A 17,033-nucleotide genomic window follows, 5' to 3' on the forward strand; every position below is an offset into this window, starting at 1 on the left:
TCTCCCACAGCACAAGAGGGACTTTGAGTGATGTGAGTGCGCAGTGATTGGTCCACCAGAAGAGCCCCTCCAGTGCCGCCAACCTCCATTTTTAAATCCCACTGTAAACGTTAGCTAATAACAATCAATAAAAACCTTTAAAATCATAATACATGGAAAGAAACACGGGCTAATGGAGCGAAAACGAAGTCCAGGCATGTTTGCTTATGTCACTTTAAGGTTCATATCAGCCATCACTATGGTTACGCAAATGCAGACTAAAAAAATAGTTTGATAACTCAACCGTCTCGCCTCATTGGCTGATTTTTTTAAACTTGTTAAAGGGAACTCAGGCCTAATTGTTTGCTTTTTATATCTTGATATGTTAATCTGGATTTGTGAGATAAATGTGGCTTTTATTAAAGAGCTATTTTCATAATCATTTAAAATCTTAAATAAAGAGCTGGTAGCAGTTTGTGGCGTGTTGGACGAGAACAATCAGCTCCTTCAGCCGGCGCTTCTTAAAGAATCACAGTAGATCAGAGTGACGGCGGGACCTTAGACCTTGGCCGGAGAGCTGTCGCTGTGATGACAGGCCAGAGACTGAGCCACATGCTAATCCATTCCCACCGTCAGCGTCAGTGTGGCAGCAAAGAGCCACAGAGGGGCTGACCTCCTGCCGCCCCGTTCAGACCGCTGAGACCAGGTTCATTTAAAAAAAAAAAAAGAAAAAAAAAAGGTGAGCTGAGGAGTTTAAAGAGTGTAGAGGAGAAGGAGGTTGAAAAGAAAAGCTTTTCACTGATTTCTTTGGAAACTGATCCAAAGGAGAGAGAAGAGGAGGAGAGCACGGGGGAGTGACAAGGAGAGAGTGCAAGGGGGGAGAGAAAAGAGGAAAGCTTGCAGGGGGATTAATCTGAACTATTTGTGGTGCAGGTTCTGTGAGTTTTTGGGGGGCGAGCTCGGCTCTTTTTCACAGGGTGTTGGCATGAGAAGTGAGAAATCCGGCTTAGCTTCAGTCCAGATAAAAATCCATGATGACAAGTCTGATGACACTTCAAAGTAAAGGTCACAAGTGGACATCTGACGTCCACGGGGGACACTCATTATCAGCGGGGGGTGGGGGGGGTGGGGGGGAGAGAATCAGGTTACACACACACACACACTCAAACAGAATCTTTGTCATTATAAGCTTAAAGGTGCATGAACATAAACATAAAAAAGATCCATTTCTAATTTCACAGACTCTCATTTGTCTCAGTTTCTGGTTGAATGTTTTCTCATGAACATCCAAACTGTGTTTACTCCTAAAATATATGATCCCTGCATGTTCTGCACCGTCCCGTTTCACAGAGCTAATCTTTTTCACCTTCTCCTCGTTAGCTGGATACCCAGGCTAACATGTTGAACTTGTTTAAAGCCTTTTTAGAGCGATGACTGAAAAGCCTCTTCTATTGCTCTCTGCTCCAACCACATCCTTCCTGCAGTGTAAACAAATACAGCAGCAGGTTAGACTAATATTAGAGGCATATCTCCGCTGGCTTAAGGCTGAGCGGGCTAAAACCATTTAGGGCGTAAACAGCTTTAACAGAGTGTCTGCAAACAGTGCTAACAGGGCTCTCAAGGCTTCTCCTCTTCTTGCAAATTACATTTTAAAAAACAGTCGACCCCTTCAATCCTCGCTGAAAAATCAAACGGCAATCTGACGTTTTAAAACCAGTAAAGAGGACCCACTCTGCCTGCAGCCCCAGCATGAGCTTATGAAAACATTTTTCCTTGTCACAGTAGCAGTGTGGAGCCGGGCCACATTGTCTGGAGGTCATGAGACTCTTGTCCATTGTTGTTAGACTAACCCCCTTCTCTGTGGCCACAGGGGACTGACTGGGGGCGTCCGGGCCCCCGCTGAATTCCTTTCCTTTGAGATAATAGCGGAGAAACTCGAGCACTTTATTGTTGACTGCAACACTTTAGAAAGCTCAAAGACGCAGCGGCCAAAAAGAGTCGAGGGTCCTCGAGATTCTTCACCTAACCTCTCACCTCTCGGTTTGTTGGAGCCTTGGGAGAAAATTCACAGAACCCCAAGACGGAGAGGGAGTCTTTTGGTTCTCATGGCCTGACAAAGAGAAAGCAGGTTTTTTAGAGACTCCCGAATTTGGCTTTAAAAAAGTGAAAATGAAAAAGAACGTGAGAGGTTCTCTAGTCTGAATATAGACATTTCAGCTCTTCACGGTTATGTAAATAAGACCCCACACAGCAGAGAGAGAGAGGGTCACTGTGGACTTTGGTGGCTTTAAGTAAGAAGATGAAATCTCCCAGTGAAGCTCAGCAGCTCGGGCCAGCATAGTCTTCTGCTGTAATACCTGCTAATCTGCCAAATGCATGTGCTAGCGACACCATATATGGGTCAAGCTTAATGCATAATGCATCAAAGAACCCATTAAGGACATACAGCATGATATGATGAATCCTTATGTGCACAGTGTAATGCAGCATGAGCATCCATGAGGCCGTCTTTATGCGCCGTCTGATGCATCCTCACAGCGCTGCGACTGAAGCCGAGCCAGATGCCTTCAAACTGGCACACACACACACACACACACACACACACACACACGGCGTCAGAGAATGCCTCCCCGTCCTGAAATCACTCCTCCAGGGAGCCGGCCGCGCCATCATCGACACACAGAACCGGTTCTTGGAAGATGTCCGTGTTGTCTGCTTTCTGCCTCCCTGAGCAGCGATTATGATTTGTATCATCGTGTATCATCGCAGATCGAGGTAAGAGGATTAGACGCCCGTTCTGCCAGAGAGGCTGCTGTGTTGGATTCACAGACGAGCCACGTTAGCTCACCATCTGGGGGAGCAAATATGTTCGTCCCCCCGGCTGCCAGGCCTCGATGCAAAGTTTGAACACAGTTCGACACGCACATACTACACCAGCTTTGATATACAGACACAGGAATACACAAAGCACCCGGAAATTTGGCTTAAAAGGGTAAAAACAACAACAAACATATCACAGATGAAAGTCTCCATCAAGCATCCACAAACATCACAGTATGAAGAAGCATTAAAGCATAAATTTATCTTTCTGGATTTTTTTTAAAAGCGGCTCACACTCCATTATTGACAGCTTCAATGTTTACTTCAAGAAAAAAAAAAGATACTCATAAAAACAGAAACTCAGAACATTTACTGTCCTCCACTGGCTGATAGAAACATCATATTAAGGGCGCGGTCACACTGGTCATCTGTACCGTGCTGTACTCAAGCACGATTGCCCCCCCGCTGCGCCATACCCACGCTGCCTAAAAGCACGATCACCTCTTGTACATAACGTGAAGCGTGCTCAGTTTACAAACAGGCGGACGAGACAGAGAGAGAGAGAAAAAGAGACGCGCAGTCAAGTCAAGTCTGCACATCAGAGAAAAAAAAACAGAGAGCCTGACAGCTACTTTTCTGACTTTGCAGCTTATTTTAAGCCATTTTAATCAGACACAGCCATAAATAAATAAATAAAATAGACGCGTGGCCACATCGGAGAACAACACAGAGAACATGACAGCTACTTTGTGTCTCATATTGTGTCATGTTAGTTAGATACAGCCATGAAACTCTGGATTTCTCCATAATGAAGGCTGTCAGTGTTGTGTACCCGCGTGCTTGTGCTCATGCATGAAGTGTACCGTGCTGAAGCACACCTCTCCAAAGTGTGCCAAAGACAAGGAAGTGTACCGTGCCTGAGCACGATACGGAGCGGTCACATTGATCTAACGAACTGGACTTTAGCGTTGAAGTGTGCTTGGGCACGGTACGGATGGCCAGTGAGACCGCTCCCTAAGAAGCCACACATCATATTAAAGGTCATATATTCTCCTCATCTTCATCCAGTTTAAATAAGTCCCAGAGCTCCCCAAATCATGTCTATAAACCCCTTTATTTCAGCCCTGCTCAGAACAGCCTGTTTCTGTGTCTGTACCTTTAAATATGTAAATGAGCTGTGTCTGACCACGCCCCTCTCTGGAAGGGCTTGGGTGTCTCAGTCTTTCTCGCTCCATGTTCTATTGTTTACAGTGAGAAGGCAGACTCAGAGTGCAGAACAAACACCTAGCTGTGGGAGTGTCACCCACCTGGGGGAGGGGTTACTGCCCTTTGTGATGTCATGAAGGGAAAATCTCCAAACGGCCTGTTTGAGCACACATTTTCTGAAAAGTGGAGCAGGCAGATGACGGAGAGGATGGACTTTTTTCATTATTTGGGGGTTTGTAGACAGACTAGGCTTAGCTTTATAACCGCACATTCATCCACAGGTGAATAATTGAGTTAATGAGTCAACAACAGGAGGATCACATTGAAAGGAGAAAGAGGAGGAAGTGGAGATATTCTCTCTGCAGACTGTCGAGTCATTCTGCTGAGGTTTTCTGACACAAAGTGAGAGGAGCGTTAGCTCGGACACAAATCTGTCAGCCTGAAGCAAAACCAAAACAAAGCTGTCGACAATTTGACCGTCACAGAGTGATGGATGTGAGCGCTCCGTCTCTCACAGACACAACGAGCAGCTGTGTTTCGGAACCAGAGATTCACACACGACTTCAACTCTTCCTTGCTCAAGAGCTCGTCTACAACATCTTTGTATAAAATACAGCGTGATCTGATTCAATACGACGGAGCCTCTCCATGGGGGTGTGTCTCTAGAAAGCCCAACACTCCCCCACTAATGGGTGAAGAGATGAACTGGCGAGGTTAGAAAAAAAAGCAATCTGGAAATGAGAGCTGTCGGACAAAGAGAGCGAGAGATGAGCCATTAATCAAAAGCGCTCCTCTCATTATCATTAGTGAGAAACGCTGACTGCCCGTGTCTGTGACTCCACAGGCCTGCTGGAAGTTTCTCCTGCAACAACACCACGTCAACACAAAGAGAGAGAGAGAGAGAGAGAGAGAGAGAGAGGGGGGGGGGGGGGAGAGGAGAGAGAGAGAGAGAGAGAGAGGGGGGGGAGAGAGGAGAGAGAGAGAGAGAGAGAGAGAGAGAGAGAGGGGGGGGGAGAGAGAGAGGGGGAGAGAGAAAGAGATAGAGAGAGAGACAGAGGGCGAGAGAGAGGGAGAGAGAGTAAGAGATAGAGAGAGAGACAGAGGGCGAGAGAGATAGAGAGAGAGGGAGGGAGGGAGAGAGAGAGAGAGAGGGAGAGAGACAGAGGGCGAGAGAGAGAGAGAGAGACAGAGGGTGAGAGAGAGGGAGAGAGGGAGAGGGCGAGAGAGAGAGAGGGCGAGAGGGCGAGAGAGGGCGAGAGAGGAAGAGGGGGAGAGAGAGAGCGTCCTCTGGAGGGAGAAAAACAGAAACCTCTGTGCTTCTACAAAAAGAGAATGTAAGCATTTCTTTATGCTAATCGTCTCAGACAGGAGAGCAAATGTCAAACTCATTCATCACAAAAAAAAACTCTTCTATTAGGAGTTCATACAGTTTGGAAAGAACAAAAAACTCTGATTCTGCAGAGAGTTCAGGAATACGTTCTTTACTTGAGCATTTATTTTGACGGTTTCTTTTACGTCTTAGCTCAAATGTCTCCACATTTTCAAAACAAGCCGAGCTTCAATGCATTTCTTTTTTCTGCAAACTGCACGTCCCCGACTTCACATAAAAACAGAAGACACAGCACAAAAAGAAGACCTTTTCTTGGTGTTTTCATGAAGGCACATCATGAAAGATGAGCAATAAGAGGAAGACAACGTCTGGATGCTTCAAGAAGTGAAGAAAATCCTTCAATTTTCATACTGTGAAGACTTTTCAGAGCCTGGATGGAAAACTTTTAGTGCAAGAAACCAGTTACAGACCAACTCTGACTTCACCAGAGTCTATTTTAAAACACCTTTCTGTAGTTCTGCATGAACAGATCTAAAGTTTGTCTTCACCTCCTGTGAACTAACCGCAGCTTAAGGAACGCCTCTCATCGTCTGTAGATTTTCATTCAGGTGTCAGATTTCAGATGAAAATAAGTAAAGAAACGAGTGTGTTTACCTCCTTGGTGTGCCGTCCTCATGCGGCTGGATGATGACCACTTTGACGCTGACGGACGTGCGCAGCAGGTCGATCATTTGCTCGTGTGTCAGAGTGGCGACGGCCACCTTGCAGATCTCCACCAGCCGGCTGCCCTGCCTCAGCCCGGCCTTCCAGGCGAAGCCGAAGGGCTCCACGTCGGCCACGATGCCTTCAAAGTTCACGTGGAAACCGAGCTGCCCGAGGCTGTTCCGACGCAGGGTCATCTCTGACGTCTCACAACCTCTGGTGGTGATCTGGAAGAGAAAGAAAAACGTTTTATTAGAGACAAAAGAGGACGATTATTCGGGGCGCTGGTGGCGCAGTGATTAGAGCGCACGCCCCATCGGCCCAGGTTCAAATCCGACCTGTGGCTTCTTTCCCACATGTCATTCCCTACTCTCTTACTCCCTGATTTCAGACTCTATCCACTGTCCTATCTCTCTAATAAAGGCACAAAATGTCCAAAAACAAATCTAAAAAACAAAAAAAAAACGACGATTATTCATCTTCTGCACAAACAAGAACAGTAAAGAGGAAAGAACTGGTGAAGGAGAGAGGATGGTTATAAGATTCTGTTGTCCTGTTTTGTAAAACATTCATGTTTTCTGAGAGATCTGAGCAGCTTTTCTAACAGAAACACACGAGGAAAAAGATGAAAGCAGGAGCGTGTTTGTTTGGCTAATTCAGAGAAGCATTCCAAATGGAAGTTAATGAGAGGGCACATCACAGAGCTAACTGAATTAGCCTCAGCGCTGCACACAGACAGCTCGACACACATGTCCGTGCACACATGAATACACACCTGTCTATAAGGAAACACTAACTTTAGCAGCTTGTGGTTGTGAGGGGGGATTAGGATCAAATTGAACGCCGAGATACCGATTTGTCCACAGGACTAAGTCTATTAACCCGGGTTCACTCATAAAAAGACTCAACGTTTATACGCCCACGTTTAATCTGCATCAACATGCAGCTGATGAAAACACTCGTTCACATCCTAAATCTTTTCATCCTCTCGTTGCCGCTCTGGACTCCGCAGCCACAGACTTGAGACTTCACCCATTGGGTTCTTGGAGGACGGCCACGCTCGTCCAATTGCGTGCTTGGATGAAACTAAAAGGTTGGTTCTGGTCCAATCATGTCCCTGCATGCAAATCAAGTTGCTCACGTTGCTCAGTGGTGGTTAAGCCGCTGCTTTAATGAATTTCAGGTTCAGCTAAAGTTCAGGCAACCCCTCTCGCTTCAGCTGCAACATTTCAGTGAATCACGCAACCAGCAGACGGAGGTAAAAAAGAGCAGAAGCAGCTCATCCCCGAGTTCACCCTGATGACATGAAGTGAGTGAGTTTATGTAAGGCTGTAGGTACACTGCAGCACCGGTCGTTATTCCTCTTCACTTTCATGTGACACCGATGAGGAGAAATCTCACACTGCATCCAATCAGCTTTTAATCAGCCGTCTGATTAGTCCCGCTTTAGTTGTGGGTGAGTGCCTCGGCTCGCCTCAGAGTGGCAGCTGGTTTCATGGACACATTAACTCAGACTGCAGCCTGTCAACACTCGGCCAGATTCTCACACAGGCAGAAATCCAACCCGCTGTGAGAGAGAGAGAGAGAGAGAGGAGGCCCAGGCAACCGTGATGGAGCCCGCAGTGAGACACCTCCCTCAAACTTCATTAAAGAGTAACTAAACCCTAAAACCACTTTTTTCAACTATAAACCTCTGTATTTGAGTATTAAGTAGTGTTATGGATCAATCCAAGTCCCAATCTCGACATTTGAGTACAAAGTATTGAAATTTGAAATATTGTGTTAGAAATGTGCAGAGTGTCTGCCCTTCAGTTTGAAAAACTCTAACGGCTGTGTAGCGTACAGTATGATGTAGGAGTACAGCCCTACGTCACCAAACCTATAAAACCCTCGTTACCCGACTCTGCGAACTGTGGGGACTCAAGTGTGTGTGTGTGTATTTGTGTGTGTGGGGCAAACATTGTATCATGTTGCGGCTGATAACGTGAGTGGGGGAGTTTGCCCCCCCTCCCTCTCTAAGTTGATACATTCTCCTGATTATTCTGCTCTGGTCCCCGGCATCATAACATGCCTCTCGCTCACACCTGCCGAACACACACTCTCTCTCTCCTCACTCGCTCCCCCCACACACACACACACACACACACACACACACACACACACACACACGCGCACTGAGCCCTGAGCCTGAGTCACTGTGTGTGTGTGTGTGTGTGTGTGTGTGTGTGTGTGTGGCAAACACTGTATCATGTTGTGTCTGATAAAGGCGGGAAGGAGTGAGTGGGCGACTTCACCCCCCGCCCCCCTCCCTCTCCAAGTTGATACATTGACGTTCTAAATGCATTCTTTGAAATTCCAGGGTAGAGCAGTAGAGCTGAAAATATGGGGTTTAGTTACCCTTTAAGTGAGGACAGGAGACGGGCCCTGGTTCTGGTGTGAGAGAACACGAGGAGTGAGAGATGAAGTTCTTCAAATTTCACTTTTAACAACGACTCAAACTATGACGCAAAGCAAACCACAACTGTGATCGTAATAACTATAAATACTGCACAATGTATGTTCTCTTTGCCTATCAATATGTTTATTATTGTTTATTTCTATTTGCATGGTTCCTGTTTCCTGTAACCTGCATGGGAGTACAGCTAGCATTCCTGCTAATCATGTTTACAGCCTCACAGACTGTTTCATGGACTCTCATATTGACAGTCTGTGGTACATGTGTCCGGCTGACCAACATGTTTCCTCACACGTCTAAACGATTGTTGACGTTAAACTACAGCGCTGCCCCGAGGAAAACGAACGTCGTCTGATGTGTTGTCATGTGGAGTTGTTGGTGTTGACCTTCAGTCGGAGTCTGACAGTCAGAAGAGGATCTGACAACGACGACACGCTGTCATTAACGTCTGAGTCGAGCGAGTTAACGAGGAGAGAGGAGATGACGGTAAACTCACAGATGACACAGTGATCATTTAAGATGCTGATTAAAAAGCAAACAGTGATTGGACTTTGATATTTCCAGACTGAGCATCATGTGTGAACACAAACAGCTGAATGTTTGAGTTTCTCCTCCAGCCTCCTCGTATTTATTCTGCAGAAAGTCAGAGTGAGCTGATGTGAGAACGCAGCAGGATATAATCAGGAGAATTCACCTGGAGCGAGTGGGAGGGGGTGGTGACGTTTATTCCCTGTGATCGCTGCACGACCATAGACTGTCTGCACGCCACCTCTACCATCTCTGTGCTCTAATGAACCTGCTGCATTATGTTTCCTGTTCTCCAGGATGTTCTTCTCCACTCTTTAGTTCACATTGAGATTCTCTTCAACTACACAGCATTGATAGAAAGACACATATTCTCATTGTAGTGTTGTATAGAGGACTCTGCTGCTTCTTACCTCAGGAGATGGGCATGAGACAAGGCTTCTTGACTTTCATGTCAACCTCTTTTTTGCATCATGTTTTGGGAGTGCATGTGTGAAAACAGCTTAAGAGACTCAGACTTCTTTATGCAAGGAACTAAAAACGAGAATAAAAAGCACCAAGCCAAGACGCCTTGTCTCATAAAGGCTGAACACCCGGCCGCCCAGCTCAGCGACACCCTGGAGAGCTCGACGGTATCACAAAGCTTTTAGTTGAGCTCTCACATGAGGCTCCTCTGTGTGCGTTTCTGTGGGCAAACTGTTCCCTCTGGTTCACATGACATCACAGATCCGGCAGCCTGTAAATCCTCTAAATGAAACACGACTCGAGTCGACGTTGCGGACACCTTTGGGATAAAGTTTGCACCGTCAGCTCGAACCCGACTGCATCGACTGCTGCAGCTTCACCGTCTCATTGTGAGCTTTAACTGTAACAAAACTCTCTCAAATCCCCGGGGGTGAGAGGACAGAACATGTGAGGGGATATTAGCATACTGAATGAGGAGCCGATGTCCTTTGGCTAATCAGAAATGCTAATGTATCCTGCTCTGTCCTTTCTCATGACGAGCCGAGACGCTGAATGACATCCGTGTCCTTTAAAGATGAATTATGGTAAATTCTTCAGCAGGCTCTCAAGACTTCAGAGGTGCACATTTACTTTCTGACTACTTTCTGGGCTCTTTGGGGGGAAATCGCCTGTAAGCGTGCAAGAATCTCAGCCTAAACTCCTCAAAATGATGCAGTTTGCTCGTGTTTTGATCACAGAATGGATGCTAACACAGATCATATCCCGGCTTGTTTCTCTTTGGGAGAACTGAAGACTGTTAGAAGTAAACCATGGAAGCAGAAATAAGGCCATGCACAGCTCAGGCTTGGATTTCAGGAATCAAACTCTCTCTGTTTGATGGAAACAAAGAGCTGCCTGATTAGAGGTTCAGTAAACAAACCGTGGAAACTCGAGAGGAACAGCGAGCTTATACAGGAACACAAGCAGCGGAAAGAAAAGGCACGGGATGCCAGCTCCCGGGCGGAGGAGGAACCAGGTGTTTTCATCTATTTTCTCAGAGCCACCTGACCACAAAAAACCCACGATACATCTGAAGCCAAAGGAGTCGTATAGATGGAAAAAGCAGGACTAGAAAACGGGGATAAGAGGAGAACTTGGGCTGAGTGGCTGAGCTCTGTGTCCTCTATTCTTAGTCTGTCTGCCCCCAAAAAAGTCTCTGTTTCCTCTCCTCGCCTTTAAAACTGGGTTACTGTTCTGTTTAAGAGGCCTCCTCCCCCTCCCCCTCCCCCTCCTACCTGCACCCAGATATCTGAAACATTAAGAACACTTCAGATCACATTATCGTTAATCTACAAGCCCCATTTCCACCAAAAGTCCCAGAAGCATATTTTTAGGACCTGAAGGTCCTTTAAAGCAGACAGGGAGGGGGGGATTCTCAAGATGTTGTCTTCTGAATGTGGAACGACTGACATGACAACCCCGTTTTCAGAGCATCGTTGCAATCTTTTATCGACTAAAAAAAAAAAAAAAAAAAAAAAAAAAAAATCGGCCATCGCTGAGACTTAAAGTTATTCTGTGTACTTTCTGCTCCGCAAATCTTCCAAAAACTACAAATGCTCGGCTAATCAGAAATGTTTGTCGACCAAGGGCCACGGTCAAAGTCCCTGCACTTTCAAAAACATCCATTTCCCCCGTGCACAAATCTTTTGGGGGTTAAATAAAGCCTGTTAGACTTCATTCTGAGCCTGGCCCCCGCATTGGAAACCCCTCAAGTTCCTCCAAAAGCCCCTGGTCTCAGGGGAAGGTTCCTGCAGGGGAAACACAGCTTTTCCCTGCGTTAAACAATGTGTCAGCTGCAGGAGGAGGTTTTGTTATTTTTGAATGAAAACACTACGATGTTTGATAATAGTTTACCCTGAGCTGGAAAAACATCTGTACTCGTGTGACTCAGACGTTTGGCCGTAAAGCTCATCTGATTCTGAGTGATGATCCAAAGAAAGCAGGAGGTCTGTAATCCTCTCTGGACTCTGTGGACTTCACAGTTTCACATTGAAGTGACGCTCCTGTCCCTGAACAACCCAGACGGGACGGGGAAATATTCTGCAAGGAGCAAAATAAAATAAAACTGTGGAGTTGTGAGTCGAGTTGCGACACATCAGACTTGACAGGATGGATATAAGTAAGGAAAGCATCGGTTCTGCTGAAATAATGGTGAAATCAAATAACACGGCTTGTGGTCAGAAGTAAAGCTGCGATGGTAAGGGCAATATTTTCAGAATGCATTGTTCCACCGCAGAGAGACCACAAATATCCCAAAGTCAAATACCTCCCTGCTCCATTTAAAGTCAAAGCCGCCATTTTCTTCCCATGGCGTGCAGCTGCGTGTGAAAACAGTCAGAAGAGATTTACTGAGTGATTCTGAGGATAGATCACACACCATGTTTTACTGGTGTTACTTACAGTTTAGTTTGTTGGCTGGATTTAGTAAAGAACAATAAAACTCAAACTGTTAAGCTAATAAAAAGTTAATGACACAGGGGTCTCTATGGTGGCCCAGCAGGACTAAAAGCATGAACCAGGATCCACCCAACGTTTCTCCCAACTAACACTACGTCTGTTGGACAGAGACGAGACGAGCTCATCGAGCTAACCACTGTGACATCTCTGATATGTACGACAAAGAGAGGAGCATCATTTAAAAGAGCAACCAAAGCTGAAAGAGTGGCCAAGGCTAAAAGAGCGACCAAGGCTTAAAGAGCGACCAATGCTTAAAGAGCGACCAATGCTTAAAAAGCGACCAATGCTAAAAGAGCGACCAAGGCTTAAAGAGCGACCAATGCTTAAAGAGGGACCGAAATGGTGAAAATGAACTGACCATGCATAAGAGAAACAGTCTGGATTTTCTTTAAAATACGTTTCTCCCAACTAACACTACGTCTGTTGGACAGAGAAGAGACGAGCTCATCGAGCTTACCACTGTGACATCTCTGATATGTACGACAAAGAGAGGAGCATCATTTAAAAGAGCATCCAAAGCTGAAAGAGCGGCCAAGGTTTAAAAAGAGCGACCAAGGCTTAAAGAGCGACCAATGTTTAAAGAGCGTCCAATGCTAAAAGAGCAACCAATGCGTAAAGAGCGACCAATGCGTAAAGAGCGACCAACGCTTAAAGAGCGACCAATGTTTAAAGAGCGTCCAATGCTAAAAGAGCGACCAATGCGTAAAGAGTGACCAATGCTAAAAGAGCGACCAACGCTTAAAGAGCGACCAAGGCTAAAAGAGCGACCAAATCTGAAAGAGTGACCAAAGCTAAAAGAGAGATCAAAGCTAAAAGAGTGACTAAGGCTAAAAGAGTCACCACATCTGGAAGAGTGACCATGGCGAAATGAGCGACCGAGGCTGAAAGAGGGACCGAAATGGTGAAGATGAACTGACCATGCATAAGAGAAACAGTCTGGATTTTCTTTAAAATACACACCAACGTGCAGAAGATATAGTCCTTGTCGCAGCAGCCGTGGGTTTGAATCTGACCCCGGCTCTTTGCTGCACGTCATCTCCCCACCCTCTCCTCCCACTCTCTCTCTTCAGTTGTCCTTCTAATAAAGGCAAAACTGGCCCAAAAACTATCTTTTGTGGGATGGCCAAACGAAGCACTTGAGCTCTGAACACCTGCAGTAAAAACTTAATCTGGTGTCTGGAATAAAGAGACATGATCAACATGTTTGAATAAACACTGTTTCTGCCCTGGATACAACGAGGACAGAGAAGGAAGCTGCAATCTTTTGTAACGAGGACAAATGGCTGCAAGCTCGCCGTAAAAACCTAATTATGACGAGCAGCCTGAAGCTCTTACCACCTGTGTTTTCATGTGTTTTATGAAGCAGACTCATTAATGAGGATGCAATTTGTTAATCTTTTATAAGTTTTAAGATTCAGATCATAATTAAATAAAGTAACTGTCTTAAAATGTTGTTTTCACGGCTCTGAATCATTGAACACACTAATCAGCTATCGTTTCTTTTAGCTTTAGCATTTAATGATTTCTGGCCGAGACTTCCTTCTCCAGTCGTCGGCTTTGTTTCAGTCTGAAGAGCAACTTGAGAAAGTGAGAATGGAGTTAGAGTAGAGAGATGACGTCTGTTAACTCAACTTTGTCTGCTCACAGAGATGACTAAGAGCTACAAAGGTTTACGATAATAACCAATGAGATCCAGAATGACTGTGGATTACATTCTGCCTGTTTTGTTCTCCACACAAACAGCGTGCAGACAAACTCTGGACAACAATTACAAACGGAAACCAGATCATGTCCAACACTTAACACCATGTACCATACAGATTCTGTGATTATCTGCAGAAACTGTAACTAAAGATGTGTGTGTGTGTGTGTGTGTGTGTGTGTGTGTGTGTGTGTGGGGTACAGAAAAGGTATGTCAGTATCTAAACGTGCTGTGTTCTGTGGGGTGGATGCAGAGGCGCTGCTTGTCAACAGGCAAGGCAGGCAACTGCTCGGGGCCCCAGGCCAGTAGGGGGGGCCTTGAGGGCCAACAAACTTTGCACCACAGCAGCGGCTTAATATGTGAAAAATGTTCCAATGACAGTAGGAAACACCCTAAGGGGGCCCCTTCTGACAACACATATCCTTGTTGCCCTGCAAAGGCACAGCATGCATTGCTGTTTTGAAAACTAAAGACCAAAGAAAGAAAGAAAATGAAGAGGAGTAAGCGTAGGAACACTGGTGGTGATAAACGCTGTTTGGAGGCCCCCTAATGAATTTGTGGATGGAATGTTTTAAAAGCTGATCATCATCATTGTTCTCTGAAATCTTCTTGCAGAATGATTTAGTTCTCATACTGACGACCTGACCTATAGGGGATCATCTGGACCTCTGTGCGGTCTTGTCCGGCTTTCATTAAGACATGTGAGATGACAGAGATTATTACAGCTCAGACTTTAATGAATCTTACCTCCAGTCTCTGCACCATCTCCCGGATGTCCTCCCCACAGTTGTCGTGAGCACACAGCATGACACACTCCCCGCGCTCGTAGAAGATCTTAATGCTCATAATCCCCGAGGTCCACCCGATGACGTCCCGACAGGAGCAGTTGAACACCACGTTTTTAGACTCCTCCTCGATCAGCACGATGAACTCGTTAGATATGCCGAGCAAACAGTCCACGTCCGCCGACTGGCCGAAGTCCCGCGCCCGCACGCTCCAGGTGACGGCTCCCACGCTGAGCAGATGTGCGTCCTTCCTTGGCTTCACCTTCTCCTTCTTCTTGGCGCCCAGCGTGATGAAGCTGAACTTGACGGCGTTGTCTATCGTCGTCGTGCTCACAAAGTTCTCGGCCAGGTCCTTCAGGTACTCCTGCCGCGTCCGAGTCGCCATCGCCCGGAACTTCTCAGACTTGTGCGCTGCGTTTTCGCCGTTGATGACCTTGGCGAGCAGGAAGTCCCTGAAAACGGCCGACTTTGGGAACGTTACAGACTTGGGAATGGGAGGGCCGAACGGAGGCACGTCTTTAGACCTGGACACGGACACGCTGGAGACACAGGAAGGAAATATTAATAACATGAAGTGGGAGCCGCTCAGAGAAACATAAGAATATGAAAGTGTGACTTTAATGAGAAACTATTTCAGTGTTCATTTGTGTTGAACAGCAGCTCAGACTAATCTCTCTCTGTTCAACACATGCTCTGTTATTAAAATGAGCCGTCTTGACTTCACTATCCGTCGCAGAGAGAGTCGTAAGTTATAATTTCAAAGTGTCTCTGAAGATAATAACTGTATCATCACCTAGCAGATCAAACGAACCACAGGCAGCTCTCAGCAGCCTATTATTATTATTCTTTTAAATGAAGTGCCCTTAAAAGTTCATGGAGAGCCATTTGGCAAGAAAAGATTTATGCAGAGCACATCCATAGATAAGCACGTTCCCATAAATCGTCTGAAGGGATATTATTCTGCATCAAGTCCAGAGGTAAGGAGTGAAATATCTGAGAGCGAGAGAGAGAGAGAGAGAGAAGGAGAGAGAGAGGGGCAGAGACAGAAGGAGAGAGAGAGCGAGAGCTCTGCAGCCTGCAGTAATCTCCTTACCTGTAGCAGACGTTATCAGTGCACGGGTTGTGGACTTTGACGATGACAAACACATGTTGGAAATGAGAGCGGATGTGTTTGGGAGTGAAGGGAAGGGCCCCAGGCTCCTGGAACACGATGGTGACGATATCATTCCCGATGTGCCGCTTCCTTAGTAACTGCAAAAGAAGGTAGAAAGAAAAAGAGTCAAAGACAAGAAGAGGAGGGTCGTGTGGAGGAGGTGAATGGTATGTGTTAGGTCGAGAGTGCAAAGATTTAAAACCCTGCATTCTTTCTTTCAGATAAGATCAGCTCACTTCTGCCATTGAAATATTAAAGGTTATAAAGACGAAAAATATATCGCTGTGTTTTAGCAGATGACTGCTCCATTTACGCAGCATCTGATGGCATCATGGTGTGGAAAGGTATGCCTATAAACCCCTCTATTTCAGCCCTGCTCAGAACAGGCTGTTTCTGTGTCTGTACCTTTAAATATGTAAATGAGCTGTGTCTGACCACGCCCCCTCTCTGGAAGGGCTTGGGTGTCTCGGGCTTTCTCGCTCCATATCCTATTTCTTACGGTGAGAAGGCAGATTCAGAGGGTCAGAACAAAAACCTAGCTGTGGGAGTGTCACCCACCTGGGGGAGGGGTTACTGCCCTTTGTGATGTCATGAAGGGAAAATCTCCAAACGGCCTGTTTGAGCACACATTTTCTGAAAAGTGGAGCAGGCCAAAGAAGGAGAGGATGGACTTTTCTCATCATTGGGGGGTTTGTAGACAGACTAGAGACACATATTAGAGTTAGAGAAACACAGTGAAGTGGATTTTAAATAATACGGGCCCTTAAATTTTCAGGATGTCAAACTGGAAAATGTGGAAATGTCGAAAATCAGACGTTTAAATTGAGATAAATATCTTTTTGAATGAAGGAGGCGACACAGTTTTTTTGCTGGAGCAGACATTTTCCCTCCAAACCTAATTCATCCTGCCTGCATTGTTGTGTCGAGCAGGCGGTTAACCTCGATCTGTGGCCTGTATGAAGTCGTCAGAGAGGGTCAGAAAGAGCCCGAAACAACCGGGATTAGAGGGGACAGAGGTGAATTGAAAAGGATGAAAGGATGAGAGCTGGAAGATTAGCAGCGGGGATTAAATTAAACTATTCCACTCCATGAAATCCAACAGGAGGAGCAGGGAAGGAAAGAAGAAGAAAAACATTCACATCCCGCCAATGAGACGTTTGACATGCTGACGGATCGCATATCTCCGCACTCTCCATCCGTGCCACATTACTTGGTATCTTCACCATTAAATTCTCTGCAGAGTCGAACCCGCAGGTTTTTATTATGGGCTCTAAAAATACGCCCATACATTCAGCCATCGCAGCTTTATGGGGGCCGCCGCTCCACAGCTACATCCACTTAATTCCACTTGTTAGCGCAGACAGACACAGAGGCCCCGTCTCAAACCGCGACAGGTTCCAGCCCCTGGGGATGCA

General features: G+C 46.1%; 1 protein-coding gene across 5 annotated transcripts in view; it reads right to left on the minus strand.

The window, feature by feature from the left end:
• LOC109993878 (signal-induced proliferation-associated 1-like protein 2) overlaps window positions 1-17,033 on the minus strand; it is a 113,930-nt gene that overhangs the window by 37,499 nt on the left and 59,398 nt on the right. For all 5 annotated transcript variants that reach the window (XM_020646998.3, XM_020646995.3, XM_065959168.1 and 2 more), the window contains exons 7-9: window positions 15,559-15,716; window positions 14,428-15,004; window positions 5,990-6,264 (exon numbers count right to left, since the gene is read on the minus strand). In XM_020646998.3, coding sequence (XP_020502654.1) covers window positions 5,990-6,264; window positions 14,428-15,004; window positions 15,559-15,716 — 1,010 coding nt within the window. The remainder of the gene's footprint in view (window positions 1-5,989; window positions 6,265-14,427; window positions 15,005-15,558; window positions 15,717-17,033) is intronic.

Source organism: Labrus bergylta, chromosome 10 (genome assembly GCF_963930695.1).
Source record: "Labrus bergylta chromosome 10, fLabBer1.1, whole genome shotgun sequence".
NCBI lineage: Eukaryota > Metazoa > Chordata > Actinopteri > Labriformes > Labridae > Labrus > Labrus bergylta.